This window comes from Pseudochaenichthys georgianus, chromosome 9 (assembly GCF_902827115.2).
Source record: "Pseudochaenichthys georgianus chromosome 9, fPseGeo1.2, whole genome shotgun sequence".
In the NCBI taxonomy this organism is placed as follows: domain Eukaryota; kingdom Metazoa; phylum Chordata; class Actinopteri; order Perciformes; family Channichthyidae; genus Pseudochaenichthys; species Pseudochaenichthys georgianus.
In genome coordinates, this window is record NC_047511.1 from 42,926,677 (window position 1) to 42,945,753 (window position 19,077).

Sequence of the window (19,077 nt, forward strand, 5' to 3'; positions counted from 1 at the left end):
TAGAACAAAATAAGCTTCAATATATTAACAGTGTGTACACCACAGAGCTTATTTCAGGCATTCAAAAACCATTGACTTTAAGACGAGGGAACCAGAAGTGGGGAAATGCCAACTCTTTTTCGGTTTGTCAGACTTCTTTAACTTGATATTTCTTCAGTTGTCTGACATTTTTCATGAACAAAGAAGTAGTACTTGTTAAGAAAATAAAACCAGCTCGTACACAGGTGACACTGACCACAGAGAGCCTCTGCAGATCACCAGAAACCACTAAACCAACATCCCTCTGTTCCTCATGTCCCTGCTGTGATTAACCTTGCTTGACAAATACAGCCCAGGTCAGGCTGTGTGTTAAGCTAAGAGCTGCTAGAATAACAGCACACGATTACAGAGCTGCTCAGGTGCGCTCTACACCTCAGATTCAGGTCCACTGGAGCAAATCTCCATCAGATAAGTCAACACAATCACATAGTTGCACACAGCATCACAAAGGCTTCCGCACACAGGCGCTGGAAATAGAGGTCAACAAGAGCCTCGTGAACTATTTGGAATAGATGGGATATCTCTGTTGGCTTCACATGTTCTGCCTGTCTGTATATCCAGCTGCCGTAGGTATGTCTCTTTTTGTACGCAATGGAAATACTGTATTGTGTATTGACGATAACATTGTGTAACACATGCTTGAGAACATCGTATTAAAAAAGACAACAATATGCCCGACGTGTTAACAACAACCTACCGGAGTTAACAAGGCTTTGCTGTTCTAATATCACACATGTTGACCTTCATATTTCTGATGTTAACTGTTCACATTGTTTGGGAAATGGCATTTAGATGTGTTGATGAAAGAATAGTAATACACATTATAAAACAAAATCAGGGATGGTTGTGTAGTATCTTGAAATCATTTAAGGACAAATTGAGAACATATTAGCAGCCCACCAATATATTTATCAGCCTTTCTTTTTTTATTACCTCCTCATTGACTTGATCACCAAGTCAGTTGTTGGGTCCAAGCAGAGGCTACAATTGTTATGAGTAATAGTCACATACAGTATATCTTTCCCATTATAGTCCATATGCATCTGTATCTCTCTTCTCTCAGTTGAGACAGTTGAAGAAGGTGGTGGTTTTATGACAAACAATGAGTAAAACATTGTTATATAAGGGCATTGCTTCATTGCCCTGAAAAGCCACTGACACCATTCGGCGTCACATTAAAGTCAGTAGGAAGAACTGATTAAGAGTCCATAAATCCTCCCAGAGCTTTGAGGTTCAGCCGGTGTCCGCCCCCTCGTTGAATATGGACCACAGGCTGATGCGCTGGTCTTTGGATCCAGCAGCCAGCAGTCTCTGTCGGGGGTCCTGGTGGTCAGAGAAGGCCGCGCTTAGCACCAGGTCGGTGTGGTACTGCAGCACGGCCAGCGGTCGCAGCTTCTTCCACCCCGAAGATCCGCACCCGATGGTCCCAGCCCGCTGAGGCCAGGAGTTTACCGTCACCCCCTGACACACAGCTGGGAAACCCCGGGGTTGGACCAGCGGCACAGAGTCCTGGAGCTGCGAAACCACAGAGAGGAGAAGGATTTCAGCCGGGTAGAAAAACCAGACATATTTAAATGTATTTGAAAGTCTTTGACGAGGAGCACTTTCGTTGTGGTAATCGTCAAAGAAACCTAAAACCAAAAAGTATTAATGCAAATAAGGAGACACAAATAATCAAACTAATTAGGTCACCGAGTCGATTAATCACTGGCGTCTAGGAAACCGAGTCCAACAAAAACACCGACATGGAGAGCCTATCAGCTGATCCGATGACTGAGCTCTGAGTGTGAGTGTCTGTTGAGGCGCTGCAGACTCAATCATCGGCCATAAAACATCACGGCACGAGGGCAGCGAGCAGATCTCTCTGCGTGCCGCTATTTGGTTTGGAGTTAGGGGAGGCCTGTTCTGGAAGCGGGGCATGGAGTTACCTTTGTCACAGTTTGCAAGAGAGACCGTCTCGCTGAAATGCTTGTTTGCAGAGGCCTTGTTGAATTACTGTCGCACTGAAAGGTCCGGTCAGCGGGAGAAGAGACTCCGATAAATACACCGTAGCGTCTGCCTGTGAAAGATTAGCCACGGCTTCCTCTCGCCGTGTCCAAGAACTGTATCAATCTCTCTAAAAGGGGCAACTTTCTGACATATTATAATGAATGGGGGCAGAGATCACCATCTCAAGGGCCTGCTGCGGAGGGCATTCCTGGGGAGAGAACGTGCTTTTCCTGCAAGCTGGGGATCTCTGCAGGACCTGTAGATGGGACACAAACATCTGGATCTGGGAGCTGAAATCAAACTGGACAGCGTATAATTGACTTCATAAGCCGTGTCTGGGGAGACTAATGGCCTGCGATGGGAGGAGACGGTGGAGAATGTATCTGCGTGCTCCTGTTCCGGGCAGGAACCGTCCACGAGCCGCATGTGGAAGATATAAGCCAGGTACTCGTGGCCCAAGTGGATGAAGTGGAATGCAACAGAGAGGAAAGGCAGGGAGGAATGCCATTGATCAAAACGGAGCGAGCTGTGCAGCGTTTTAAATCTGCGCCGCGCTCCACTTTGAATATAACATTTGTCATATTTTATGGTACTCAGTTTCTTACAGATTTACGTTTTGTGTAAATATTGGCTTTATTTTTTATTTGTAACAAAAGTATTTTAAAATAGTACTATTTCTTGCTCCTTTCTTAAAAAAAAAAAAAAGAATTCTTCTTTCTGTGTCTTTGTGTGCACCATATGTTTGTTTCTTTAACTTTTTAATGCTATTTTATTTCTATTTCAGAAATATCTGTAGACTGTTTATTCCTTGTGTCTTTAATGTTTCTCTTATGTACACTGCCTTGTTTTTTTATGCTGCTGCAACGCAAACAGTACCTACCTACCTACCTACCTACCTACCTACCTACCTACCTACCCTACCTACCTACCTACCTACCTACCTACCTACCTACCTACCTACCCACCTACCTACCCACCCACCCACCCATCCATCCATCCATCCATCCATCCATCCATCCACCTATCTACACCAAAGCCAATTCCTCGTATGTGTAAACCTACTTGATAATAAAAACCGACTCTGGTTCTGAGCGAGTTCAGGACACGCAGTGATGGGGTTGCTTTTGTTTATCAAACCATCATCGCTGGTACCACTGGTGCGAAAGAGAGTGTGTCTGGATCGACCAAACAACCAGATGCACCGATACAAAGAAACCCGGGGGGTGAAAGATTGTTTTGAGCTTTGTTATTACCTCAAGAAGTTGGTATGCCCCTACCGCTCGCCATCTGCTTCGCATTAGAGGCCTGATAATGATGGGTTTAAGTGTCTGTTTTTGTTTGTTTTGCTTCCCATAGTTTGTGTCCGGTAAAGGCATGTGTTTCATTAAGAGGTCAAACGTAAGCAGTAACTGGCTAATGATGAAGTAATGGCCGTTCAGCAGAGCCGGTGAAGTGATTTGACTTTCTTCAGTGTGCGAACATGGAAAGTGGTGAGAACATAACAGATTCCCCTGGGCTATATGTCAAATGAATGGGGCTTATAGGCTGCTTTCTAAGTGATATGTCTTTTAGATGCCTAACACCCTGTCATATTTAAATGTTACAGTTCGTTTATTAACATTTTATGGTCAGTAAAATGTAAATGCTTTATATTTCATTTAATCTAAATGGGCCTTTTCATTGCTGCTACCTCTGCTTTTATTTATGTGTGCCTATTTCTGACTGCAGTGCGAGACGCTTACGAAATGTAGTTACACCCAAGTATGAAGCCAATATTCTGAGATGTTTTTTTAAATGAACAATTAATTGTTGAGGTAATTTTTTTAAGTAATAGTTCAACATTCTGAACGCATTCAGGCTTCCTGTTTCCAATGTTGTTGTGCTAAGCTAACTGGCTGCTTCCCATTGACCGTCATGAGAGCGGTAGAACCATCAACATACTCTCGGGATGGAGGGAAAAGAGCACATTATATACGTTGCACTGTTGGTGGTAGGGCTGCATTTGGAAACATTTACATTATCATTTAAAAATGTATTGAATCATTATGGTGGGATTTTTTTTAAATGGCGTCTGAAACTAATAAGGACATTTTTTAAAGTCTGTAGAATTATATTTCCCCGTAGCTCCACAAAGCTTCATTCAGATATGTTCACACATTTTGCCTTGCGATTATTCACACGACTGATAAAATAGTTACAATAGTTAAAAAGTGAACTTATTAGCCTTGCGATTTGGATATTGCACTTTGCTGAAATGTTGCAGCCCAAGTCGTGTGAATAACAAGCGATCTGAAGTCATCCCCTTGAGCGTTGGGGAAAAGAAACTATGTGAAATCAATCCTCAGATAAATGGACAATAAAATGGAAGTTGAAGCCCATTCATTTGTCCTCACAAAGTTAATGGATTAGTCATTTCAGTTCAACCTCATCCAGCAGCAGTGGTCTTGCCATCAGTACACACCATTATTACATGGATTTGCCATTAAACAGGTCGAACTGCAATGAAACCCAATGTCTCCATCGGGGGAGTCTCATTTCATCTGAAACCCTATTTTTTGTTTAAACACACTCCTTTCTCCCCTGTTACAGCAAGCATCCACAGCAACACAACACACACACACACACACACACAACACACACACCACACACAACACACACACCACACACACAACAACACACACACACACACACACACACACACCACACCACACACACACACACACACACACACACACACACACACACCACACACACACACACACACACACACACACACACACACACCACCCACACCCACACACACACACTACACAACCAAGCTCCTCTTGGCAGCCTTTCAATTAGCCTACCGCATCTTGTCCCACTAACATCTTGCTGCCTCCGACAGATCCCACAACAACGTCAACACTTCGTGGATCCTCTTTGTGTATGCCTCTCCCCGACGGAGTAGACGTTCAAAAGTAGCGTCCACTTTGCAAGACCTCACTCAATCTCCGCTCCACTTTCGTACCGCCTCGCCCTCCCCTCTGGTCTTGGCGGTCACGCTCATCCACTGAAACGTCCCGTCATCGCTTACTCACTGGAGCCTAGCGGCCGGGAGGCTTTTCGCAGGTATTTCTGAAACACCCCGTCCCCGAACCACACTGAGCGGCAGGGAGATTACAGCCTTTTGTCACCTCGCCCGGCTGAGGCTGACAGGAGACGGATGTGTCAAAGCAGAGCCTTTCAGAAAAGACAGACGAAACGAGTTCTCAAGGAAGAGAGCTTTTATTTTCATGACGGCAGCTCAGACTTACATCAGTCCTTTAGCAGACTGAGGTTGATCCGACCCGAATAACATGTCGGGTCGGATTCGCAGGAGACACCATATAAGTGACCACTAGGTGAATATTTAGGAGACTTTGGGGATTTGTTTTAGAGAACTGTCATCAGTTTCAGAAGTAGCTCGCCGTCAGCCACGCTTGATTCACACTGCTAATCTCCCTCTGTCCATACCTGCATTCTGCAACCTTTTTCTTTCACCTGAAGGAACACGTCGCTGCGCTCATCAATACATTCGAGTGGCCATCTGGCTTAACAGCTTGTAAAGCGCCGACACCAATGCCCTTCATCATCTCACCCTGACACATTCCCCGAAACTGTAAGGCTAGGAAAGGAAAGGGAGAAAAAAGGGCCGAAGATGATGCCTCATCACGATGAAACGATATCAGGGCAGCCGGGTCAAACGGCAGATAAAGGCCTCTGGGAGCCATGTGTATTACATTAACCTCCATTCCTGAGGCTATCTGTCTCGAGCGGGGCTTGATAAGCTCACTTCACAGCCCCTCAGCTTCACTAAATCATCAATGCACTGGGTTGTGTCACATTCAGTTTCCCCTCCATTACACGAAAAGCATTTATCTTCCTCGCCGCTAAATTCAACGGTATCTCGGGGTTAATTTGTGGGAAGTGGGATGCTGTGGCACTTACAGCCTCCTCAGCCTCCTCAGCCTCCCACTGTGAACTACTGTTCCCTTTACTGCAGATGTGTTTTTTGTTTGGTTAAGGGGGCCTCCGAGGTTTTGATATTTTTATTACCTCTCGCGGGTCGTCCGTCAGGACTCGGGTCCGCAACCCGGCAGGTCCTCGCACCCCCCCCCCCCTCCCCTCACTGCTGCCACACAGAAATACTTTTGTGGGAAGAAGTGAGGATAGCTGTCTGGACGTCACACTGAGCTGCACTACAGGATAATTTAAAAGCCCCTGTTGGATCTTTTCCCCTTCCTTGTGCTTTTTCCCTGTCGTCCTCATCCTGGATTACACGCTGAATCAATATTTTGTTGCTTGAGCAAAATAAACCAAATAACCAATCTCCTCCTGTTTTTGGGATATTGAATCGAATGCTTCAGAGTGTTTTTCCAAACTCGTTTTCAGGGTGAAAAGACGTGGGGCTTTGCAAATATTTCTAGTTCAAGCATTCATTTGTAAAAAGACCTGGAAAGAATAATACCCCTCGACTGTGCAGGCGTGTACTATATCAGCCCCGGGTTCCCTTCTGCTCTGATTCACGGCCGTTGGCTGCAGAATGGGAGCATTCCCTTTTGCTCATGAAATCAAGAGAAAATACAGCTTCCAATGAGGCGTCAAGTCTCCGAGGCGTCAAGTCTCCGAGGCGTCAAGTCTCCGAGGCGTCAAGTCTCCGAGGCGTCAAGTCTCCGAGGCGTCAAGTCTCCGAGGCGCTGGCTGTTGTGTCAAATGAGTTACGGCACAAAGCTGATGCCTGGTGGGGCAGAAGATGCTCTGGAGTGGCTTTAGTGTATTGTTTATTTCTTCGTGTGTGAGAACCATACAGTCTATGGTGAGAACCAGTGTGTAGTGTTTTTAAGAAGTCTGTGTATCAATATTATCCCAGTTAACAGGAATAATGTATTATTTTAGTTTTTAACCGGGTTACAATGATATTTTTGTGCCGTGTTTTTTATCCTGAACTACTGTATATAATCCAACCCTAACGTGTGACTGTCAGTGTGTGTGTGTGTGGTGTGTGGTGTGTGTGTGTGTGTGTGTGTGTGGTGTTGTGTGTGTGTGTGTGTGTGTGTGTGTGTGTGTGGTGTGTGTGTGTGGGTGGTTTCAGTCTGGAGTGACAGCCCCAGCTCGGCCCTTGGCCCCTGGCCCCGCCATCGCTGTGTAACCAGCAGCTGATTTATGGCCCCTGCAGCCCCACTGAGCCTCTTCCTCTTCGGCCCCGGAGAGAGCCTCGAGAAACACAACTCTCCTCCGAACTCCTCTATTATCATGTTATGATATTTCATGGCGCTGACTGTCGGGGGGGCGGGCCTTAAGCAGGGTCCCTTCAGACAGCACTTCTGCAGTTGTGACGGTGTAATAGAAAGGATGGCAGAATCAAAACAACAACTACAACTCATTTCAAATATGTAAAGCTATTATGATTAGATTTTTTTCAAATATATCAAACAGTAATTGTGCTGCAACACGTCAATACTGCAAGTTACGATCGACAATGCCAGAAAACTAGTCAGCAAAAGAGCATAAAAGTATTAACAGTAAGCTTAGTATCATGGATTGTTTGGTTGAGTAAGGGCTGTAGCCCAAACAGTAAAGCTAAAAAGAACGTTACAATGATAAAATAGATAGCTTAAAGTAATGGATTAATTTTATTGGTAATATCGTTAGTATTTGGTTTAAAAAGTTAGCTTAAAGTGATTGAAAAATAGTTACAATAGTTAAAAAGTGAACTTATTAGCTCTAAAAATGGTGCCTAAAGTATTTGCTAATGGTTAATAATAATAATAATTCCTTACATTTATTATAGCGCTTTTTCAATGACTCAAAGCGCTTTACATATACACACATTACACATATATCGTACATGGCAATGGTCAGAAAAATAACATAGTTAGATTAAAGTACACCGGGAGATACAAGTAACAAATACACTGCAAACAGAGGTTTCCTTGAAGATATGGACACATTGGTTAAAACAGGAAACACTACTGAATTTAAATAATTAATTAGTAAAATAGTACACAAAAGTTTTTTCTAACCTTCAACACATTTACGGTTTATTGATAGCTGTCATTATAAGACACGTTTAAAGTCATGAGAGGAAGTGTGAAGGGTTTCATTCACACACAAAGGGTTTGGAAACATTAGAAAGCCTGCTGACCTGCAGGTTGTTCTGTCCGTCCAGCCTCCAGGAGCAGAGGTCCTTCTCAGAGGAGCCAGAGATGCCTCTCAGACACTGGGGGTCAAAGGTCAGGCACATGACGGGCTCAGGGTGGGCTTTAGTCTGGCTCAGCTGGGCCCTCTGGGTAACGTCCCACAGCAACAGGGAACCGTCCTCGTATCCGGCCAACAGGAGAGGTCCGGGGCCCGAGTCTGGCTGGAAGTCAGGAGGACGATAAGAGAGGAGAGTTTGGTCAGATGTTAAAGCAGTGAAATCATACATCTGTGGGGGTCGCTAACACATTACCAACAACCATTATTTTAACCACAAATAATGCATGTGTCAATGTAATGAGTATCACTTACGTCAGCGAGGTAAATAGGCTAAAAGAAAAACACGTTTTCCAAAAGAACTACGCATCGTATTCTCTCTTGAAGGACAATATGCCTGCGCTTCACCTCCAAGGTGCGCTATGCCTGTGAGCGTGCTGCGCGAGCCGAGATGATGAGTTATGTGGTGTGCGTACTTTTTCATATTTAATTTGTAACAAGGCTGCTGTGTGTGTGTGTGTGTGTGTGTGTGTGTGTGTGTGTGTGTGTGTGTGTGGTGTGTGTGTGTGTGTGTGTGTGTGAGTGTGTGTGTGAGTGTGTGTGTGTGTGCGCCCTGGTTGGAGCTGTGAGCTGGAAGTCAGGAGGACGATGAGAGAGGAGTTTGGTCAGATGTTAGAGAAGTCAGGAGGACAATAGCGGCCCGTCCACCAGAGTCCTGCACGGGTCTGATTTTCAAGACCCGCTCCCGCGACGTGCAATACCGAACCCGCCCCCCGCACATATTGCCAATTAGTTCCGCAACCCAACACGAACCCGCATATATATGAGCAGTGGAAACGTGCAATTATTAACACACGCAGTTGCATATTTGTCTCGAAAAGCGTGGGATGTTGGTTATTTCCTCCATCTAGGAACCAAAAGCCTCCAGACGTTGGATTTCGCTCTTGAGGAAGTGTTATTGAAAATGCTGTATTCTCCGCTAGAGAGCTTCACCTCAGCCATTTCGAATGTGGCGCACACAGCAGCAGATTGATGCGCTGCAGAGGTTATGATTATGCACGGTCCCGCGGGGGAGAGGTCTGAGGATTTTAAACATTAAACTAAATTATTATTATTTTAATATATTTATTATGCAATACCCGCGCCCCGACCCGCATCATCTTTGTTTTACCCAGAACCGAACCCGGAAAAAAGCGTTTGAAAAAATACCACCCGCGAATCACCTTTTTTGCGGGTACCCGACCCGATGCAGGACTCTGCCGTCCACACGGCGGCGTGCGTTGAAGCTTCAACGTGAATGGGCAGAAGAACGTCACGCTTTGCCGAACTGCATTGTGGTTTCGTCGCTTTGCTCGCGTTGAGCAATGTTCAACATTTGTAGCTTCGACGGACGCGTCAGCCAATCGAATCATATGCCAGTACAAGCTCTAGCCAATCAAACCACGTGCTTGTGTGTCCGGGGCGGGAGATTCATGTGAATTGGTCGAGTTCAGACACGCCCACCGGCAAGCTTCAACGCACGCCGCCGTGTGGACGCTGCGTAAGAGAGGAGAGTTTGGTCAGAAGTTAGAGAAGTCAGGAGGACGATGAGAGAGGAGAGTTTGGTTCAGAAGTTAGAGAAGTCATGAGGACGATGAGAGAGGAGAGTTTGGTCAGAAGTTAGAGAAGTCAGGAGGACGATGAGAGAGGAGAGTTTGGTCAGAAGTTAGAGAAGTCATGAGGACGATGAGAGAGGAGAGTTTGGTCTGAAGTTAGAGAAGTCAGGAGGACGATGAGAGAGGAGAGTTTGGTCAGAAGTTGGAGAAGTCAGGAGGACGATGAGAGAGAGGAGTTTGGTCTGAAGTTAGAGAAGTCAGGAGGACGATGAGAGAGGAGAGTTTGGTCAGAAGTTAGAGAAGTCAGGAGGACGATGAGAGAGGAGAGTTTGGTCTGAAGTTAGAGGAAGTCAGGAGGACGATAGAGAGGAGAGTTTGGTCAGAAGTTAGAGAAGTCAGGAGGACGATAGAGAGGAGAGTTTGGTCAGAAGTTAGAGAAGTCAGGAGACGATGAGAGAGGAGAGTTTGGTCAGATGTTAGAGAAGTCAGGAGGACGATGAGAGAGGAGAGTTTGGTCAGAAGTTAGAGAAGTCAGGAGGACGATGAGAGAGGAGAGTTTGGTCAGAAGTTAGAGAAGTCAGGCGATGAGAGAGAGAGTTTGGTCAGAAGTTAGAGAAGTCGGAGGACGATGAGAGAGGAGAGTTTGTCTGTTAGAGAAGTCAGGAGGACGATGAGAGAGGAGAGTTTGGTCAGAATGTTAGAGAAGTCAGGAGGACGATGAGAGAGGAGAGTTTGGTCAGAAGTTAGAGAAGTCAGGAGGACGATGAGAGAGGAGAGTTTGGTCAGAAGTTAGAGATCAGGAGGACGTAGAGAGGAGAGTTTGGTCAGAAGTTAGAGAAGTCAGGAGGACGATGAGAGAGGAGAGTTTGGTCTGAAGTTAGAAAGTCGGAGGACGATGAGAGAGGAGAGTTTGGTCAGAAGTTAGAGAAGTCAGGAGCGATGAGAGAGGAGAGTTTGGTCAGAAGTTAGAGAAGTCAGGAGGACGATGAGAGAGGAGAGTTTTGGTCAGAAGTTAGAGAATCAGGAGGACGATGAGAGAGGAGAGTTGGTCAGAAGTTGGAGAAGTCAGGAGGACGATGAGAGAGGAGAGTTTGGTCAGAAGTTAGAGAAGTCAGGAGGACGATGAGAGAAGATTTGGTCAGAAGTTAGAGAAGTCAGGAGGAGATGAGAGAGAGAGTTTGGTCAGAAGATAGAGAAGTCAGGAGGAGATGAGAGAGGAGAGTTGGTCAGAAGTTGAGGAAGTCAGGAGGACGATAAGAGAGGAGAAAGTTTGGTCAGAAGATAGAGAGTCAGGAGGACGATGAGAAGAGGGAGTTTGGTCAGAAGATGAGAGTCAGAGGACGATGAGAGAGGAGAGTTTGGTCAGAAGTTAGAGAAGTCAGGAGGACGATAAGAGAGGAGAGTTGTCAGAAGTTAGAGAAGTCAGGAGGACGATGAGAGAGGAGAGTTTGGTCAGATGTTAGAGAAGTCAGGAGGACGATGAGAGAGTAGAGTTGGTCAGAAGTTAGAAGTCAGGAGGACGATGAGAGAGGAGAGTTTGGTCAGAAGATAGAGAAGTCAGGAGGACGATGAGAGAGGAGAGTTTGGTCAGAAGTTAGAGAAGTCAGGAGGACGATGAGAGAGGAGAGTTGGGTCAGAAGTTGGAGAAGTCAGGAGGACGATGAGAGAGGAGAGTTTGGTCAGAAGATAGAGAAGTCAGGAGGACGATGAGAGAGGAGAGTTTGGTCAGAAGATAGAGAAGTCAGGAGGACGATGAGAGAGGAGAGTTTGGTCAGAAGTTAGAGAAGTCAAGAGGACGATGAGAGAGGAGAGTTGGGTCAGAAGATAGAGAGTCAGGAGGACGATGAGAGAGGAGAGTTTGGTCAGAAGTTAGAGAAGTCAGGAGGACGATGAGAGAGGAGAGGTTGGGTCAGAAGATAGAGAAGTCAGGAGGACGATGAGAGAGGAGAGTTTGGTCAGAAGTTAGAGAAGTCAGGAGGACGATGAGAGAGGAGAGTTTGGTCAGAAGTTAGAGAAGTCAGGAGGACGATGAGAGAGGAGAGTTTGGTCAGAAGATAGAGAAGTCAGGAGGACGATGAGAGAGGAGAGTTTGGTCAGAAGTTAGAGAAGTCAGGAGGACGATGAGAGAGGAGAGTTGGGTCAGAAGTTGGAGAAGTCAGGAGGACGATGAGAGAGGAGAGTTTGGTCAGAAGATAGAGAAGTCAGGAGGACGATGAGAGAGGAGAGTTTGGTCAGAAGATAGAGAAGTCAGGAGGACGATGAGAGAGGAGAGTTTGGTCAGAAGTTAGAGAAGTCAAGAGGACGATGAGAGAGGAGAGTTGGGTCAGAAGATAGAGAAGTCAGGAGGACGATGAGAGAGGAGAGTTTGGTCTGAAGTTGGAGAAGTCAGGAGGACGATGAGAGAGGAGAGTTTGGTCAGAAGTTAGAGAAGTCAGGAGGACGATGAGAGAGGAGAGTTGGGTCAGAAGATAGAGAAGTCAGGAGGACGATGAGAGAGGAGAGTTTGGTCAGAAGTTAGAGAAGTCAGGAGGACGATGAGAGAGGAGAGTTTGGTCAGAAGTTAGAGAAGTCAGGAGGACGATGAGAGAGGAGAGTTGGGTCAGAAGTTGGAGAAGTCAGGAGGACGATAAGAGAGGAAAGTTTGGTCAGAAGATAGAGAAGTCAGGAGGACGATGAGAGAGGAGAGTTTGGTCAGAAGTTGGAGAAGTCAGGAGGACGATAAGAGAGGAAAGTTTGGTCAGAAGTTAGAGAAGTCAGGAGGACGATGAGAGAGTAGAGTTTGGTCAGAAGTTAGAGAAGTCAGGAGGACGATGAGAGAGGAGAGTTTGGTCAGAAGTTGGAGAAGTCAGGAGGACGATGAGAGAGGAGAGTTTGGTCAGAAGTTAGAGAAGTCAGGAGGACGATAAGAGAGGAGAGTTTGGTCAGATGTTAGAGAAGTCAGGAGGACGATGAGAGAGGAGAGTTTGGTCAGATGTTAGAGAAGTCAGGAGGACGATGAGAGAGGAGAGTTTGGTCAGAAGTTAGAGAAGTCAGGAGGACGATGAGAGAGGAGAGTTTGGTCAGAAGTTAGAGAAGTCAGGAGGACGATGAGAGAGGAGAGTTTGGTCAGGAGTTAGAGAAGTCAGGAGGACGATGAGAGAGGAGAGTTTGGTCAGAAGTTAGAGAAGTCAGGAGGACGATGAGAGAGGAGAGTTTGGTCAGAAGTTAGAGAAGTCAGGAGGACGATAAGAGAGAGGAGAGTTTGGTCAGAAGTTAGAGAAGTCAGGAGGACGATGAGAGAGGAGAGTTTGGTCAGAAGTTAGAGAAGTCAGGAGGACGATGAGAGAGGAGAGTTTGGTCAGATGTTAGAGAAGTCAGGAGGACGATGAGAGAGGAGAGTTTGGTCAGAAGTTAGAGAAGTCAGGAGGACGATAAGAGAGGAGAGTTTAGTCAGAAGTTAGAGAAGTCAGGAGGACGATGAGAGAGGAGAGTTTAGTCAGAAGTTAGAGAAGTCAGGAGGACGATGAGAGAGGAGAGTTTAGTCAGAAGTTAGAGAAGTCAGGAGGACGATGAGAGAGGAGAGTTTAGTCAGAAGTTAGAGAAGTCAGGAGGACGATAAGAGAGGAGAGTTTAGTCAGAAGTTAGAGAAGTCAGGAGGACGATGAGAGAGGAGAGTTTGGTCAGAAGTTAGAGAAGTCAGGAGGACGATGAGAGAGGAGAGTTTGGTCTGAAGTTAGAGAAGTCAGGAGGACGATGAGAGAGGAGAGTTTAGTCAGAAGTTAGAGAAGTCAGGAGGACGATAAGAGAGGAGAGTTTAGTCAGAAGTTAGAGAAGTCAGGAGGACGATGAGAGAGGAGAGTTTGGTCAGAAGTTAGAGAAGTCAGGAGGACGATGAGAGAGGAGAGTTTGGTCAGGAGTTAGAGAAGTCAGGAGGACGATAAGAGAGAGGAGAGTTTGGTCAGAAGTTAGAGAAGTCAGGAGGACGATGAGAGAGGAGAGTTTGGTCAGAAGTTAGAGAAGTCAGGAGGACGATGAGAGAGGAGAGTTTGGTCAGAAGTTAGAGAAGTCAGGAGGACGATGAGAGAGGAGAGTTTGGTCAGGAGTTAGAGAAGTCAGGAGGACGATGAGAGAGGAGAGTTTGGTCAGAAGTTAGAGAAGTCAGGAGGACGATGAGAGAGGAGAGTTTAGTCAGAAGTTAGAGAAGTCAGGAGGACGATAAGAGAGGAGAGTTTGGTCAGAAGTTAGAGAAGTCAGGAGGACGATAAGAGAGGAGAGTTTGGTCAGAAGTTAGAGAAGTCAGGAGGACGATGAGAGAGGAGAGTTTGGTCTGAAGTTAGAGAAGTCAGGAGGACGATGAGAGAGGAGAGTTTGGTCAGAAGTTGGAGAAGTCAGGAGGACGATGAGAGAGGAGAGTTTGGTCAGAAGTTAGAGAAGTCAGGAGGACGATGAGAGAGGAGAGTTTGGTCAGATGTTGGAGAAGTCAGGAGGACGATGAGAGAGGAGAGTTTGGTCAGAAGTTAGAGAAGTCAGGAGGACGATGAGAGAGGAGAGTTTGGTCAGATGTTGGAGAAGTCAGGAGGACGATGAGAGATGTTGGAGCTGTGAGCTGGAAGCAGAGCAGAGGTTATCTTCGAGGAAGCTCCCGCTGACACTCGGAGAGACGCTCAGCCTGCTGCTCTCTCTCCAAACACTCCATTACAGCACGACTCACGTTGCTCCTCATCTGTATGACTGAGACACCGGCCTCACTCTGCACTCGTTCAGCACGGTGAGAAACCGACTGCTCTCCTCACCGTCTGCTTTTAAATCGCTTCTTAAAACCCACCTCTTCTCCTTGGCGTTTTGACATCTTGTAGATTGTTACTTCTAAATTGTCTATTGTTTTTACCTGTACTTGTTGTATGGTGTGTGAGCTGAGCTGTGTGATTTCTGTTGTGTGTCTGATTGTACAGCACCTCAGGTACTAAAGTTGTGTATTGTATAACTGCTCTCCTCATGCATTTACATTTCTATTAAAAAATTGCAACTATTATGCACATTTGTTTGTAATGCATATAGTATCCTATGTTGACTTTCTTTATTAGCTTTTATTTTACATTTATCATAACCTATTCTGTACATTTTATATTCTACAAATACTCTTAAGATGTATATCTCTATGTTGACAAGTATACATTTATTTTTAAATGATTTGCATTTTCTTGGTAACAACAAAATAAATGTCCCAATTCGGGAACAATGACGTTTCTTTGAACCAGCAAAAAAAGTTTTAAAAATAATTTGAATATAGAAATTGTTTGACTTTTGTTTAAAAGTTTGTTATTTTATTTTATAATGTGCATTTTTGTTGGTATTATACCTTTTTTATCTTAATTATTGACTCAGTATGCTTGATTCTTTTGTTATCAATAACCTTACAAGGACACTGAATCTTTTATACTATTTTCACACATTTGCCCTTTTTGGATTCTGTAAAATACTTATTACTGAAGTGCCGCATATTGGTTACTATGGCAATAACATTAACAATTATTAACTTAGTCAGCAAAACGTCAACAAAAGTTTTTCACAACACAATTTCCCACATGGATTTGTGTGTCCCTAAATCAATTAACACTCAAACATAAGCATTGGAAAGGCTGCATTACATGTTCTGTCAATCAACTAAGTGATAAATCAACGAACTGCTTCCGCTCCACAACCTAATGCACGCTCCCTTTCTCAAACTAAATCATAAACAACCAACGGACTATCGTGTTGCTTCATCCCCATTTCACCCCGGGACATTTCACATCCCGCCGCAATGTTTACAACCCAGGGAATATGCAGGAATTTTGAAGTCAGATGTAAGACCTTTAAAAAGCCTTTTTAAGACCCTTTCCACACATTTTAAGACCTTTCAACCGGTTACCTTGGCGACTCAGTCAGATCACATGAAATGAAATAAAGCCAGGCGCACAAAAACCTAAACTATACCACTTCTGTTCAAATATATATAAAGATACCTTTACTAAGAACATAGATGTAGTTATATTAAACTGTTTTTTGTATTTAAAAAAAAGAGAAAATCAACCATGTCAATGCTTGTCAATTGATGCACAATAGTAAATGGTTACTAGTAGCTTTGAACTGTGGTCCCTATCAATGTACCAAATGTCTTTTCTATGTGTCTTCAATAAAATCACTTCTGGGAAGGAGAGCATAAAAGTGAACTGAAAAAAACTGAAGGCTTCATATCAGTCAGTTGGGGCTTGGACTGGGAGCCGTAGGGTCGCCGGTTCAAGTCCCCGACCAGACCTAAAATATGGAGTGTGGATTGCTACTTGGAGAGGTCCCAGTTCACCTCCTGCCCTGCTGTGGTGCCCTTGCAAGGCACCGGACACCCCCCTTCCCCCCTCACTCCCATTGCTCCCCGGGCGCTGTACAATAGCTGCCCACTGCTCCTGGTACTAGACTCCTGGTACTAGGATGGGTTAAAAGCAGAGGCCACATTTCACTGTGTGCTCTGCATGTGGGACCATTAAAGAGGGTTTCATCCCTCCCATTCTATTCTACATATCTTAGCATCGCCACAGAGAGCGAGAGAAGACAGAAGGAGAAAGAGAAGGGAGTAATAATAAGTATATCCTAATTTATAAGAATTATATAAGGATAAGAACAATTTGAAGTGTTTAAAAGTTAAATTACAGTAAGCTAAGTGCAACTAAATAAAAATTAGTAAAGATACATCAAATAATAAATAAATAAATAGATGGATAAACACAAATGTTAAGAAAAGGCCTAGTTAATGGGGTTTAAGAGATGATTTATGAGATGCAAATGTGAAATCAGTACAATTTCAAGTGTTTAAAAGTACAGTAAGTTAAGTAAAACTAAATAGACGTGTAAAATAAATAAACGAGTAGATGGATGAATACAAACGTTAAGAAAAGGCCTGGTAAATGGGTTTCAGGAGAGGATTGATGAGATGCAAATGTGAAATCAGTCCACAAATCCTGGGAAAGCACACTTTTAAAAACATTTTGTAAAAGGAATAAAGATTAATGGATAAAGAGAAACTAGAAGATACTAGCGGCTAGCACAACTGGCAGATCCAACCTGCATCACGCTTTCCCTTAATCCCACATTTCTTCTGTGTACACATACTGTATGAGGACAGTAGTAAACAAATACCACACCTCTTACGACCTCAAACAAACATCCACACGTGCTTGGAGTGTTATCTAAAAACAATTACAACTTGTCCAAGCTTTTAAAAGAACGACTTCTCGCTGCCGTCTGAAAGGACACTACATTTCAGAAGACTTCTGAACGCATAGCGCACAGAAAGACATTTTGTCCTGACTCGTGCCCTTTCTTTAAAACACCATCAGGCCCCCAGCGAAAGCACCGTGCCCTGCAGAAGCGAGGAGGGGAAAGAAATGCTTTCCATATGTGCGAGGGGGGCCGCACGTCTGCCATCTTTTCATCCATCTTCAAGTCCTCTTCTCACTTAACGCTCTATATTTCTCTTCTTCCACGTTTTAAACAAATTATAGACAGAGTTCGTGTATTCCTTCCAAACACATCGGCGAAGGACGAACACTAAGGGATTATGAAAACAAATAAAAACAAGTGAAAATCAGTGGCCCCTGCTTGCCGGCAGGGCCCGCGCTAAGCGATGCAGGCTCGGGGCCCACCGCTTCACTTAAGTGTAGGACCTCCTTGATTGATGATGTCAGGGGTCGGAGGTCGGGGAACCCTGGGTAGACACCTAATTCATTATATCCTCCACAGGCCTTTCTACAAGAGGGCTCTCTGCTGGAGAGGGGCCGGCGCTCTGGAGCAGATTCATCACCCACAACAGCTGGACAGACAGATGCATGGACGCCGGTGGAAGGGGAAGACGCTGGGTTAATAATAATAATACATTTCATTAAACTCACCTCTTCAATCTGGCTTTCAATGTGTGATTGTTGTTGTATTGCTTGATTTAAATGTTGACTTCAACTATATTTATTTGTTGTTCTTTTCTTTTCACTATCTCTGTAAATCGACTGAGCACCTGTAAAAGCGCTTACAAAATAAATCTATTATTATTATTATATAGCAGACTTTAAAAACAACGTCCTCTCAAGCTGCTTCACCATGCTATGAGGAGAAAATAATAAAACTAATCAAATAAAAAGTTATCCAAGGAGCATATTGAATAAAATAAAAAAAAGGACAGTCGGTAAAATGGTCTCCAGAATGGCAACTAGTCGGGCTTCAACTTGTCATGGGATTCGTTGCCATTTCTTCACAGCTGTACTTATGGATCCCGTTGGAGTGTTTTTTCTATTTCTCTCTGTGTTCAAATGTGTTTCTACCGATTACAGGCCATGCTGTCTTGTAAAATCGAGGCTGGAAGGCGGTGGAAGAGGAGGGAAAGAGACACTGGGTTGTCTCCAGAACTAGTCGGGCTTCAACTTGTTCAAAGTCATGGGATTCAAGATTCAAGGCTTTTATTGTCATGTGTGCATAGCTACAGTAGTTATGATAATGAAAGTCTTAGGTCCAACAGTGCAACACAATAACAGATAATAGTGCAAGTAAATACAATAAAATAGAATATAATAGAAACAGTGCAGAAGAGTCTATATGCAAGTCATTTGATATATAAGTGGCAAACAGATGTTATGGATGTTCTTTCAAAAGTTCAGGTGTTTAAGATTCATTGCCATTTCTTCGAAGCTGTACTTATGGATCCCATTGGAGTGTTTTCTATTTGTCTCCGTGTTAAAACGTCTTTCTACCGTTCTGTTCATCTTTCCTGTAAAATCATTCTTGTTTTAAAAAAATATTGGAGCAGACGAGTTAAGTGAAAAATAATCTTTGTGTAAGCCCCGTGCTCCTGATAAACCGTTGCAAGCTTAATACAAAAATCAGCAAGTAGGTGATCCGTCATCCCGCCGACAAACAGACAAACAAACAAAAAAGCACCTCCTCTGCAAAGACAACAATGCAAACATTGTATGCCTGTTTGTCTATTTGCGTCTGCACAGGTGTCGGTTCAGACCACCGTGGACTTAAAGAGTCGAGACTCCAGGAATTATGGCGCATTTTGGTTGTTTTTTAATCTTCTTACTTCTTGTAAAACAATCACTTTTTAAGGACAGGTGTAAAGCCGCCCTGCTGCTGAGGCAACACAAGATACTAGGATGTGACCTGGAGGCACTAAGAAACAAGCTCTTACAAATAGAGACAACATTACTATAGTTTCTGAACCATTACAAATACA

At 44.4% G+C, this 19,077-nt stretch overlaps 1 protein-coding gene across 1 annotated transcript in view; it reads right to left on the reverse strand.

Annotated features, from left to right (window-relative positions):
- Positions 1-255: 255 nt before the first annotated feature.
- Positions 256-19,077, reverse strand: part of gnb1l (guanine nucleotide binding protein (G protein), beta polypeptide 1-like) — a 49,650-nt gene continuing 30,828 nt past the window's right edge. The window contains 5 exon segments of the mRNA XM_034090269.2: positions 256-1,443; positions 1,445-1,498; positions 1,500-1,529; positions 1,531-1,554; positions 8,195-8,410. Of these exon segments, the coding sequence (XP_033946160.1) occupies positions 1,273-1,443; positions 1,445-1,498; positions 1,500-1,529; positions 1,531-1,554; positions 8,195-8,410 (495 nt within the window). The 3' untranslated portion in view covers positions 256-1,272.